Raw genomic sequence first — 13,750 nt, forward strand, 5'->3', positions numbered from 1 at the left:
GTAAAATTCAAAAATCGAAAAAGTGCTGGAAAACAGTAGTTTGTGATAACTCATTTGGTGATAGAACCTGACAAGTCTGAACTCATTGGATGGAAAAACCTGACCTCAACCATCGTGAGACTGTATTTTTTATTTATCCCATTTAGACTGACTGTTCACATTTTTTACTGCAAAATAGGAAGATGTTTGTGTAAGGGGTGCTGCCCCAGAGCCAATTAGGGGTGCATAGTAACATACAAGTAACATGTAAGAGTTTTTTCCTTTATTAAGAATTTTTTATTTTTCAATTACAGTTGACATACAATTTTATATTAATTTCAGGTATACAACATAGTGATTACACACTTATATAACTTACTTAGTGATCACCCAATAAACCTAGTACCCATTTGACACCATACATAGTTATTAAAATATCATTTACTACTAGAGGCCCAGTGCATGGGCTCCCTCCTCTCTGGTTCTGGGTGTGTCACCTGAGAACTGCAGCTGCCAAGTCACTGCAGCTCAGCAGCTTCTACATTGAGCGTCTGCCCCCTGGTGGTCAGTGCGCATCATCGCTATCGGTTGGAGCATCTGCCCCCTGCTGGTCATTGTGTGTCATAGCTACCAGTCGGACAGTAGGACGGTCCAATGGTCGCAAGGCTTTTATATCCTATATAATAAAACCCTAATATGCAAATCGACCAAATGGTCACTATGACGTGTCAGCGGCAGTGGCAGGAGCCTCTCCCACCTCCGTGGCAGCACTAAGGATGTCCAACTGATGGCTTAGGCCCACTCCCCATGGATGACATCAGTCGGACATCCCCTAAGGGCTCCTGGGCTACGAGGGGGCTCAGGCTGGGCTAAGGGACATCCCCCGATGACATCATGCTAATTATAAAAATAATACAAATGACACATAAGTAAATCAGATTGCCCCTTAAACTATCCTCATTTTTTATTCTTTTTTTCTTTTTTGCTGTTCTGATTGGGTATTCTCTGCTACCTCGTGTTCCAAATTGCAAATACAATCCTTCCTCTGCTTTATCTAATCTGTTGATTTTCTGAAATGTATTCCTTCCTTTCTGACTGGTTCTTTAAATAGTTTCTATGTTGTTTTTTATACTGTTGAAGTTCTCACTAAGTTCCTTGAGCATCCTTATAACCAATGTTTTGAACTCTGTATGTGATAGATTGCTTGCCTCCATTTAATTTAGTTTTCTTTCCTGGAGATTTTTCCTGTTCTTTTATTTGGGGCATGTTTCTTTGTCTCCTCATTTTGGCTGACTTCCTGTGTGGTTTCTATGTATTCGATGGAGCTGTTATGTCTCCTAGTCTTGGTAGAGTGGCCCTATTTAGTAGGTGTCCTGTGGGACCTTGTGGTACAGTCTCCCTTGTCACCTGACTTGGTGTGTCCCTTGTGTGGGTTGTGTGTGCCCTCCTGTTATAGTTGAGCTTTGATTGCTGGTTGGAGGGATTGACTCTTAGGTTGATTGGTTGTAAGAACTGTCCATCACTACCGTGGATGAGCTATTATATAGGGACTGACCATTTGTAGCAGTATTTGCTTTAGCGGGGCTCTGATTCCTCCCTAAACTGCCCTTTGAGTGTGACATTCATGAAGGTTGTTGGGTGGTACTCTGGTGTGGTTTGAAGTTTCCCATGGGGGTATGTTGGTTCTGGGGCTTCTTGGGAGGTTCAGGCCAAGGTCAGCTGCTGCCTGTGCCCTGCTTGGGGCCACCTGGTATGAGCTACAAAGTGGTCTACAGATGGTTGCCACTTGTGCTGGGCTTGGAGATGCCTAGGAGAGGCTAAGCTGTGAACTGAGGCTAGCTGCTGTTAGTCCTTAGTTGGGGCTGCTTAGCAGGAAATGCAGGGCATGCCAAGGCCAGATGCTGCTTGTTTGGGGTTTATGAACATTTGAGAGATTTTAGCAGAGTCCCAGTATGAGACAAGATAGGTCCTTTGTATGGAAAAGCATCTGGACAGGCTTTGGGTGGGCCAGCAAGTTGGGTAGGGTAGGGTCTCAGTGAATTACTTGGGCGGGCTAACAGTGTTAGCCAGGTTGATGGAAACTCAGATATGGTGCCAGTCTGGGCCTGCAGGGGGAGGGCTCAGCAATGATCCATGGCTTCCTTAGCACTTCTTTCTGGGAGAAAGCTGCCCCTCCCACCTTTGCCTTGAAGCCAGACAGTTCAGTTCCTCTCAGTAAGTCCCTGAGCTTTTCAAGCTGCTGCTCCAGCACCGGAGCTAAGATCTAGTGACTCCTTCAACAGGTAAGTCCATGTGGGCCCTTTAAGAGGGCACCCAAGACCTAAACAGCCTTCAGTCTGAGCCACTGTTCCTGCTGGTTTTCAAGCTGAAAGTTATGGGTACTTCTCTTCCTGGCATTGGAACCTTGTGCTGGAGAACCTGGTGTGGGGCTGGGATCCCCTCATCTTTAGGGCAGTGGTTCTCAACCTTCCTAATGTCGTGACCCTTTAATACAGTTCCTCACGTTGTGGTGACCCCCAACCATGAAATTATTTTCGTTGCTACTTCATAACTGTAATTTTGCTACTGTTATGAATCGTAATGTAAATATCTGATATGCAGGATGTATTTTCATTGTTACAAATTGAACATAATTAAAGCATAGTGATTAATCACAAAAACAATATGTAATTATATATGTGTTTTCTGATGGTTTTAGGCGACCCCTCTTTACAGGTTGAGAACCGCTGCTTTAGGGGAACCTCTGCAATTGAGACATCCCTCCCAATTTTTAAACTGCTGAGTGTGTATGCGTGTGTGTCCCCAGCCCATTCCGTGCCTTTGTCACTCCTGCCTGTCTCAAAGTGGCTTCTTCTGTATGTCCTTAGTTATAGGACTTCTGTTCAGCTAGACCTCAGGCAGTTCCCAGTGCTGGTTATTCTCTCGTTTAGTTGTAGTTTTAAAGTGGACATGAGAGGAGGCAAGGGCGGTGCTTACCTATTCTGCCATCTCCATTGGAAGCCTGTCAAGTTTTTTCTTTCTGAATTCTGAAACACAAAAGTCTTTGCATCAGAGGTGTTGGATGAGGGAATGTGGACTTATAGATTTTTCTTTTCCCTTACGTTTTTATATTCTCATCCCTCCTATCCGTCAAAAACGGATTTTGAAATCAGGCCAGCTCTGGAAGGGAAGCATGGGGTTATGACTCACATGTGCTCTGAGTTTAAAGACAATAGAAATTTAAGAGTGGTGTCTTTCACCCCCAGGACATGTATAATCACTGTAATCTGGGAACTGACAGGTCAGTGGCTAGAATCAAGTTTCAGCTGAGCCATACCCACTGCAAATTTGGGATGATGTTCAGCTGGGAACCCTGAGAGTCTTAGATCTGAAACAGTTGAACTATGAAGGGATAGTGATAGCTTTCCAAGATGTTGTTGGAACATATTTCCATAATTAAAACCGTTCGTCCTTTATAGAACATCAATTGTCTTAGCCAAGTTTTTTAAAAGCAACAACAGCCCTAGCTGGTTTGGTTCAGTGGATAGAGCATCAGCCTGTGGACTGAAGGGTCCCAGGTTCGATTCCGGTCAAGGGCATATGCCTGGGTTTCAGGCTCGATCCCCAGTAAGGGGCATGCAGGAGGCAGCCAATCGATGATTCTCATCATTGATGTTTCTCTCTCTCTCTGCCTCTCCCTTCTTTTCTGAAATCAATAAAAATATATTTTAAAAAAAGCAACACCAAATTAGTTAAATGAAATAAAATCAGTTATATGATTGCCTATCATTAATGTTATTAAATCTAAATAAAAATTTTATTAAAATAGTAAATATTCTAGAAGTGGAAAAGTTGACTCAAATTCATGTGGAACTGTAAGAGGCCCTTAGTAGCCAAAACAATTTTGAAAAGGATGAATGAAGTTGGAGGATTCACATTTCCTGATTTCAATACTTTTATAAAACCACAGTAATTAAAAACAGTGTAGTACTGGCATACAGCTAAACATATAGACCAATAGAATAGACTTGAGAGTTCAGGACTAAATCTACGTATCTATGGCCAGTTGATTTTTGAAAGGGTGTCAAGTATATCTAATGAGAAAATAAGAGTCTTTTCAACAACTGGATTTCCACATGCTAAAAATTGGAATGAAGTTGGACCTCTACCTCATATTGTATACAAAAATTAACTCAAAATGGATCAACAACCTAAATATAAGAGTTAATACCATAAAACTCTTAGAAGAAAACTTAGAGCTAAATCTTCATGACCCTGGATTTAGCGATGATTCTTAGATACTACACCGAAAGCATGAGCAACAACAATGGATAAATTGGACTTTATCAAAATTAAAAACTTTTGTTCATCAAGGACATTCACAAGAAAATGAAAAGACAACTAACAGAGTGGGAAACTATTCGGAAATAATATGTCTATAAAGCTTTAATACCCAGAATATATAAAGAACTCCTACAACTCAGTGAAAAGACATCCTAATTGAAAATGGACAAAGGATTTGAGTAGACATTTCTCCAAGAAGATATACAAATGGCCATGAAAAGATACTTAGCATCATTTGCATTAGGGGAATGCAAATCAAAACCAGAACACCACTTCATACCTGCTAGAATTGCTATAATTTTTTAAAAAAATCAGAAAATAACGTGTCAACAAGGATGTTGAGAAGTTGGAATCCTCATACACTGCTGATGGAATGTAAAATGGTACATCAACTGTGGAAAATAATTTGGCGGCTCCTCAAAAAACTAAACATATAATTACTATATGACTCAGCAATTCTACTCCTAGGTTTATACCCAAAAGAATTGAAAGCAGGATCCTGGCCGGTATGGCTCTTTGGTTAGAGTGTCAGCCCATGCACCAAAGGGTCTCGGGTTTGATTCCCAGCCAAGGGCATGTGCCTGGGTTGTAGGTTCAATCCAGACACATCAATGTTTCTCTTTCCTTCTCTCCCTCCCTCCCTCCCTTCCACTTTCTCTAAAAATGTGTCTGGGTTGTAGGTTCAATCCAGACACATCAGTCTTTCTCTCTCTTTCCTTCTCTCCCTTCCTCCTTCCCTTCCACTCTCTCTAAAAATCAATGGAAAAAAATGTCCTCAGGTGAGGATTAGCAACAAAAAGAATTGAAAACAGGGACTCAAATAGATATTTTTATGCCATCGTTCATTGCAGTATTATTCGCAGTAGCCAAAGGGTGAAAACAACCGAAGTGTCCATCAGTAGATGAATAGATAAACAAAATGTGATATATGCATGCATACAACGGAATATTAGTCATAAGGAATGATACATGCTACAGCATCAATGAATCTTGACATCATTATGTTAAGTGAAATAAGCCAGAAGCAAAAGGACAAATATATGATTCTCCAAATATCTAGAATAGGCAAATTCATACAGGCAGAAAGTAGAGGTTATCATGGACTGGGGGGCAGGAGAAAATGGGGAGTTATTGCTTAATGGGTTACAGAGTCACTGCGGTGATACAAAAAATTTTGGAAGTAGTGGTGATGGTTGCACAACCTGGGAAATGGAACTAATGCCACCAAATTGTACACTTAAAAATAGTTAACAAAATTTTTATCTTTAGTATATGCTAACACAATAAAGAATTTATTTTTTTTTAAAGATGGTGAAGGAACCAATGAATTCAGCTGAAATCTGATAGGTTTGTGATAGTCATTGGGCCTTTCTACAAAGGCATTAGCTAATCTGGTTGGGGTGTGAGAATGACTCATGTGATGGTTGTTTCAGCTCTTCAGAAGGAGACATGTTTAACTTCTAGGCACATTTTTAGAGCTGAATTTGAAGAAGGGGGAGGATTGTGGAAAAAAGAAAAGGCAGCGCATAAGAGGAGCTAAAAACAACACCAAACATCACTGGAAATGCAGCAAGATGCAGAAAATTGTGCTTACCAAAGATCGTCTCAGGGGCAGTAGTGTTATTTGTGGATGAAAGAAATCCTTAGAGTAACCACTTAGGGTAGGGCTGGGAAGGTGAGATGCCCAAGGGACTCACTGAACCCTTCTGCTCCCGGTTCAGCTGTGGAGTCTTGTATTGGGTAGGAGCATGTGTCTGATGTGTTGCTGGTGCAGTGGGCAGAGTGGAGGAGAGGCTGAGCCCCTCCTTTTCATAAGTATTGTCCAAATATTTGAAGAATATAATCATGAAGGGACACTATATTATTAGCCTGCTTTGTGTGTGGACATTATCTCAGTGTGGCCCAGTGCAATAGGTTTCTGGAAATACAAAAACTCTCATTATTATGTAGGTAATTAAATTGCATTCTGAGGAACTGAAGAGCACTATTAACTTTCGAGAGTGACAAAGAGCACTTTTGTCTTTCTCAAGATGGGAAAAAACGAGAACTCTAATGGAAACCATCAACTTGAACTTGGAATTTGCATTCCAGAAATGATTAGAGGAGAATGCCTCATTTTTTCCATTTAAATATTATGGTCATTGAGTTTATATGCCAGTAACAAGCTGGTGTCAGATTGAGCCATCCAGACTCAGAAAAAAAAAGGAAACATTTCCTGATTTACATTTTTTTTTATTAAAAGTAGTAGCCAAGAGTGCTTAGGACATTGAGGTCATTCAAAAATATTTGCTAAATTAATGCTATCTTTTTCTATGTTCTAATTTATTTTATTTTTATATTCAAAAGGGAGTGAATGGCAGGGATAGCCACGGTAAAAAGTAACATAGAAAAATTGGTGCCTAACAATGTTAAGGGTGCCAAAATTTATTAGAGATTAAAGTTAAAAAGTAATAATAGCCAATATTTATATAGTACTTAACAGTTTTCAAGTCACTTTTATGTGTCCACAATTTATTCTTCACAATGACCTTCTGATGTAGGTATTATAATATACATTTTATTGATGTATTCTCCACAATGACCTTCTGATATAGGTATTATAATACACATTTTATTTATGTGTTCTCCACAATGATCTTCTGATCTAGGTATTATAATAAAGCTTATATTGATATATTCTCCACAATGACCTTCAGATGTAGGTATTATAATATACATTTTATTAATGAGGAAACTGAGTCTTCAGGCTAAGTGATGTGCCTAAAGCCATAGGGTTATACTGTGTAAAGGTCTTAAAATTCAAGTCCACTGTCCTAGGTGGATACAGCCATCTTAATCTTGAAAGAAAGTCTCCCGTCTTTGTGTTTTATGTTTCATTATTGCCTTTCCTTTCACTAGCACTGACTCTTTGGCTCCATTTTAGAATTTAATATCTCATTTAATGTTATAGGGCCTGTAATCTGCAGGTTTACAACCTCTCTATAATATGGGAAATTGATTTTTCCCAACCTAATATTCACCAAAATACTGTAGATCCTGCTAAACAGACCAAAGAAAGAGATACTGGAAACCAAATATGACTACCACAGTATGATGTGAGGCCTGAGGGATAGACTCAGCTGTAAGTGATGTGTGGAGTGAGACTGGGCAGGCCTCATAATATTTGGAAAGTATGGAATGATGGGAAATGGTCGCTCAGGGGTGTGATTGCTTTAAGAATGGTGGTTGGGGATGTTGGCATTCAAGTCAAGCATTATATGTATTCTGAGACCAGTTTTCAGAGACTTCTAATCAATTGGGAGAAGAGTTTTCAGGTACAGGACTGTTTGGCAGATCACTAGGCATCCTGCCTAATCTGGACATGTGAACACAACCTCATTCCCAAGGTGATATGGGCCATTCCTTTGACATCTCTTTAGTTGTACATTCACTAGATCATAGGATTCAGGAGGACAGCTTCTATACTTTCTTCATCTTAGTATTTGTGCTCATATTATCTAACTTATATCGTTGGCACATGAATGAATGTCTTTAGCTATTTGCCAGAATTTCACTGCTGTGGTTTTCAAAATATGTTAGTCTGTTATTTGTTAATTCTTTTGACTTATACTTACAATACTATCTTAATTCTTTTTTTAAAAATTTATGTCAGAGAGGAGGGGAGAGAGGGATAGAAACATCAATGATGAGAATCATTGATCAGCTGCCTCCCCCACATCCCTTACTGGGGATTGAGCCTACAACCCAGGCGTGTGCCTTGCCCGGAATTGAACGGTGACCTTTTGGTTCATGGGTTGATGTTCAACCACTGAGCCACACCTGCTGAGCTATCTTAATCTTAATTCTTTATCAACTTAGATTCAGCATTGGTGCCCCCTTGGAATTATTCATAGTAGCTCAAGAGACAAACTATTAAAAAAAATTGGAATTGGACAGATTAAGATTCTTATTGTGTCAGTTCTGGGGGGTGACTTCAGGCAACTAGTAACCTTGAATTTTCATCTTTGGTTAAAGAAGATTAGATAAGATCAGGCATTTAAAAGTGCCAGGCACCAAAAATAAACACATTCACCAAATTCTGATTACATTTTTTTCATATCTTCTGGGTCTGTGTACATGAACTTTATATTTATATAGTGCTTTGTGTTTTTACAACATGCTTTTGAATTGCCATTTGTATCCTTACACAACCCTGTAAATAACCAGGGAGAGTAATTTTATTATCAGCTTCAGATAAATAAACTGAGAATAAGTTATTGCCTACGATCATGCAGCAAAGTTGCAAAATCAGGACTTGAACCCAGGCAGTCCCCTTCATCCATGCCCAGTGCCCTTTGCACCAGACCCTGGTTGAGGTCTGTCATATATTCAGTACATCTCTGATCATTTCAATGGCAAGCATCCACCATAATAAACATGTCAGTTGGACCCAACCACCTCCAAGCCGGTGCTGTAGTTAGATGACGTGTAGATGTATAATTCTGATTACTTTTATTGCTAGGGCACTACTTATCAGGCACTTGGTTTTTACCCATGAATTTCCTGAAAGGTCATTTTGTGTTTTATGATAGATAATAAATTATCTTTGTTATAAAATTACAGATAATGGCTTTAAAAAAAAATTGGCCATTGCATTGTCAAACCTGACTTTGAATTATGCTTTCATTGTGCACTCATACAAAATTCCATTGACATGTCAATGCCAAAGATTTTTTCATCATATTAGAATAATGAGTTTTCAGTTCTCTAGTCAGTTTTTTAAAAAATGATGTGTGTTTTTTAATTGATTTCCAAGAGAGGAGGGGAGAAGGAGAGAGAGATAGAAACATCAATGATGAGAGAGAATCATTGATCAGCTAGCTACCTCCTGCATGCCCCACACTAGGGATTGAGCCCCCAATCCAGGGAATCAAACTAAGACCTCCTGGTTCATAGGTGGACACTCAACCATGAAGCCATGCTGGTGGGCTCTCTAGTCAGCTTTTTGATGAGCAGGTAACATAGAGGTCCCAAATATTTTTATATTTCAAGTGCCCAAATTAAATGAACTAATCACAGTGCTATTCAAGGTGGTACATTTCAAAATATTACATTTTAAAAAATGATTTATATAAAGAAAGAAATAAAATGAACGTTTTTGCCTTTTTGGAATCCCCCTTCACCCCCCACCTTAATTCTGCCCTTATTTTAATAAAAAGCCCCAACAGCGTCACCTTGATTTTGATTATTTTATTTTTGCTGAGAAATGAACTTTTCAGCTGCGTTAGATGACCAGAAACAAGAATGTCCAATTTTAACTGGAGCCTTCAGTAGTGGAAGTATAATTATTATATTAGGTTCATAAATTACTTGTTTCTCAAGACTATATGTATTAGGTCCCGAGAGCAACAGCTGCAGCTTTTGTCTACCTAGATGATGTTTCAATAAAGCTGTTTCTGTTTTTATTCACTCAAATTTACAGTTTCTCCTTTGTGTTGACATTAAGCAGTGAATCTATTAGTTCTCATTACCAGCAGAATAACACTATAAATAGTTTTATATTTTCTCTCACAAATCCTTTCCAGTTGCATGTATGCCTTTAATTTGATAGAATGTCTGGGTAGTACATCTTGTTTCTCAACTCTGTCTTTAGGCAAAATGGATACTTTGTTAAGTTTGCCCTTTCATTAAAAAAAAAAAAAGGCAGCTTTGTCCCATCTATTGATCCCAGATACTTAATAGATAAATTGGGCATATAATTATAAAATGATATCAAAATAAAATGCCAAAGTCAATTCACTCTATCGGATTTATAATACTCATTAAAAATATCTGCAGTATTGTAGTATTGTTTCACTGACTTGCTAGTTCTGCCCCTGCCCCCCCCCCCCAAAAAAAAGGTATCATAGACACCAAAGATATAATTTTTTCAATATCTAAGTGCTACAAAATGGTTAGGTCTTTTCTTCCTAATGTAAACCAAGCTGCAAAACACCAATTTAAAACACATCCTCATAGCCAGTAGTATAAGCACATTTTAGCAAGTTTAAAAGGCGGTCTGCAAGGATGTAATTATGATGTTGGAAATAACCGGTTGGTTACATTGCAGTTCTCGAAGTGTAACAGACTGTGCAGTAATTGCCGTTGCCCTCCTGGAGTTCTCAGAGGCGAGCACCTCAGTTCTGGCTTTGGTTGCAGCTCTGTAAGGCTTGGCCGGCCTCATGTGTTTCCTGTTTCTGCTTTGGTTCACATGTAGGGGTCCTGCGATGAGCTGAGTTTTTTGGAAAGAATTGGAACCATTTGTTTGTGTTGTCAGTGGTATGAGTTTAGTGGACAAGACTCTTTGAGTGAACCTAAAATTGAATCTAGATATTGAGAGGTTTCTTAGTGCTCTGCCAAACCCAAGTATTGGGTAGCTGAACTGTTAGCTGATATATTCGTTTTGTTAACAATCACTTAGAGGGGTCTTGTGAATCTACCCTATACATGTCCAGCCTTCTTTTTTGGGCCACTGAAGGGAATTTTTCTGGAACCATAGGAACCCATCCTTTTCTTTTACATAACTTTTAATGGATTTTTAAAATTAGGTTGCAGCCCTACCTTATTTTGATTCCCTCTATTGTAGACCCAATCCCTGGGCCAGTTGGGCCTCACGTGGGAGGCAAACAATTGATGTGTCTCTCTCACATCCGTGTTTCTCTATCTCTGTCTCTCCCCCTCCCTTCCACTCTCTCTAAAAAATCAATGGGAAAAAATATCTTTGGGTAAGGATTGACAACAACAACAAAAAATGAGATTGCATTGAAAAAAAATCACTACAAAAGCAAAATAACATCATATTTCATAAATTAAAAATAATTTCTTAACATAATTTAATTCTGTCCAGCTGAGTGCCACATATTGTTAATGATTGTTTTGGTATTGTGATTTATAATAAGAAATACAGAGCCCTTAAAACCCCAGGAGTTTCTTATGGGATAAGAGCAGAGTGATAAATGTGCCTTTTAGGGTAGAGACGTGAAGTTTGCAAAGCCCCTAGATCAGTGGTTCTCAACCTGTGGGTCTCGACCCCTTGGCTGGTCAAACGACCCTTTCACAGGGGTCGCCTAAGACCATCCTGCAGATCAGATATTTACATTACGATTCATAACAGTAGCAACATTACAGTTATGAAGTAGCAACAAAAATAATTTTATGGTTGGGTCACAACATGAGGAACTGTATTTAAAGGGCCAGAAGGTTGAGAACCACTGCCCTAGATAAACAAATGTGGGGACTGGTTGCCAGAAGAACCCACCAGGTGATTGGAGGGTTGAAATTTTCAGTCCCATCCCCTGACCTGGGTGAGGTTAAATCAGTGGCCAGTGACAATCACTCATGCTTATGTAATGAAGCTCCCTAGAAACCCAGAGGAGGGGTGTGGAGGCTTCAGGTTGGTGAGTGTGTGGAGATGAGGAGTGGCGCACTGGCGAGGTCATGGAAACTCCTGCTTCCCACACACATGGCTTAGGTTCCGCTTTGTCTGGTTGTTTGTCTGTGTCCTTATGTTACCTTGTTGGGGAGAAATAATTTTTCCACCACCATACAAAGGGTTTCTTTTGTTGGTCTAATAATCAAATCAATATTTAAAAGATTCATAGGGGAAAAACAAATGTTTAATTTTGTGCATACAGGAACCCACATATACATGAGAGGCTTGGAAACAGAAAGGGAACAGGAGGCATAAGTGTAACAAGGTAACTTTGACTGGGTAGGAACATGTTCTTAATGACATAAACTTAAATATTCTTAAATATTTAAATATGTTTAAATAACAGTGACAAACACTTAAATAAATTTAAATAAATATTCTCACTTATCAACAGGTCCAACCTCTTAAACAAATCAATGACGTGAAAAAGGCAGACTGTTAGAAATTTAAAGAGCCCTAAGGAATATAACTCCCACACCACCAAACAATGCACTGAGTTCTGACCCTCTCTGGAGAGAGAACCAGATGCCATAGGTTAAAGGCTCGGTGCCACAATACTTGCCATATTGATCCAAGGAGTGGGATGGGACAGGCTTCCGAGGGGAGGAGGGTCATTCACGGGATGATAAGAAGAGCAGCTGTTCAGTGATTAGATATTCGCCCTGCCATACAGATGGGTCATAAAAGTTTATTTCTGGTGATAGCTCTTATTATGGGGAAGGCCCCCAATTTCAATTCTTCAAGGGAGAGATAAAAGTTTCTCTTGAGCCCTCAGGGTCTTGATTGCCTTCAGCTCAGAGTAATCCACATGCCATAGTGGTACATCTCGGGGAGGCCTGTTCTGAACTCCTTCAAACCCTGTATAATAAACTGGTAAATGGAAGGAAATGTTTCTATAAATTCTGTGCTCTGCTCCCACAAATTAATCAATCCCAAGGAGAGGGTGGTGGGAACCTCCGGTTTAGAGCCAATCAGCCAAAAAGCACAGGTGACAACCTGAACTTTCCATTGGCGAAACCACACTGCACATGGTTGTTTTGTTCTCTCAGTATCTTTTAATCTGGAACAAAAACTGTTCATTCATGTCAGGAACTTGCCGATGAGAGTCATATCGTGCACAGTGGCCCACCTGGATCTGGTTCCTTTGTCCTCCTGACACTGTGCTGTCCACTACAGTAAGCACACGTGGCCACTGAGCTTTTGAAATGTGGTTCGTCCAAATCGAATGTGCTGTGAGTATAACATTCACATTGCGTTTCTAAGACTTGGTACCGAAAAAAAAAAGGTAAAATAGTCCGCTAATAATTTTTTATATTGAATACAAATTCAAATGGAAATCTGAACATATATTATCCATAGGTCCTATTACTAAAATTATTTTTATTTGTTTCTTTTCGTTTTCTTAATGTGTCTAATGGAAAATTTTATTTGCCTCCTAGTAAATTTCTGCCAGATGGTGCTATTCAACAGTGGTATTCAACAGATTTTAAAACAAAATTGCTCCCCCAGAATCACTTCACATCAGTTCTCTGAGATGTCTTGGAAAAAGAACATGGTAGATTGAAGTGTTTTTTAGCTAGAGTGTGATAGCATAGTTGCTGTGTGCTTCTAGGTAGGAGCTAACAGATTTTCCATGCTAGGTCTAGCCTAAAGCATTTTCAGACCTGATTTCCTCCAAGCCTGGCATTGTCCAATAGAGGAGACAGCTGCTGAAGATTTTGAGTGTCTTTGATAGCTGAAAGTATCTTATCTAATAAAGAGGGAATATGCAAATTGACCATCACTCCATAACAGTCAAGGTGGCTGCGCCCACAGTGGAGGCGGGGATTCTGTAACACAAGATGGCTGCGCCCATAGCAGAGGTCGAGTTCCCATAATGAGCCTTAATGAGCAATCTGCAGGGACCTGAGGCTGCGTGGCGCTGGGCCGGGGCAAGGGGCCTGAGGCTGTGCCCCCCGCCTGGTGGGGATTGACAGGGGACCCCAGGCCGGGCCTCCC

General features: G+C 39.8%; 1 protein-coding gene across 8 annotated transcripts in view; it reads left to right on the forward strand.

Annotated features, from left to right (window-relative positions):
- Positions 1-13,750, forward strand: part of ANO6 (anoctamin 6) — a 183,935-nt gene that overhangs the window by 61,589 nt on the left and 108,596 nt on the right. Inside the window, exon 1 of one of the 8 annotated variants that reach the window (XM_014529565.1) lies at positions 2,170-2,261. The exons of 5 other annotated variants lie outside the window; for them this stretch is intronic. Coding sequence is in view for 1 of the 3 variants with exons in the window: in XM_014529564.1 (XP_014385050.1) it covers positions 12,978-12,984 (7 nt within the window). In the remaining 2 variants the exon portion in view is untranslated. Of the gene's footprint in view, positions 1-2,169; positions 2,262-11,993; positions 12,018-12,962; positions 12,985-13,750 lie in introns of those variants that run through there. 2 more of the 8 variants (XM_014529567.1, XM_014529564.1) reach the window with 2 other exon arrangements.

The sequence above is a fragment of the Myotis brandtii genome, unplaced genomic scaffold, assembly GCF_000412655.1.
Source record: "Myotis brandtii unplaced genomic scaffold, ASM41265v1 scaffold686, whole genome shotgun sequence".
In the NCBI taxonomy this organism is placed as follows: Eukaryota; Metazoa; Chordata; class Mammalia; order Chiroptera; family Vespertilionidae; genus Myotis; species Myotis brandtii.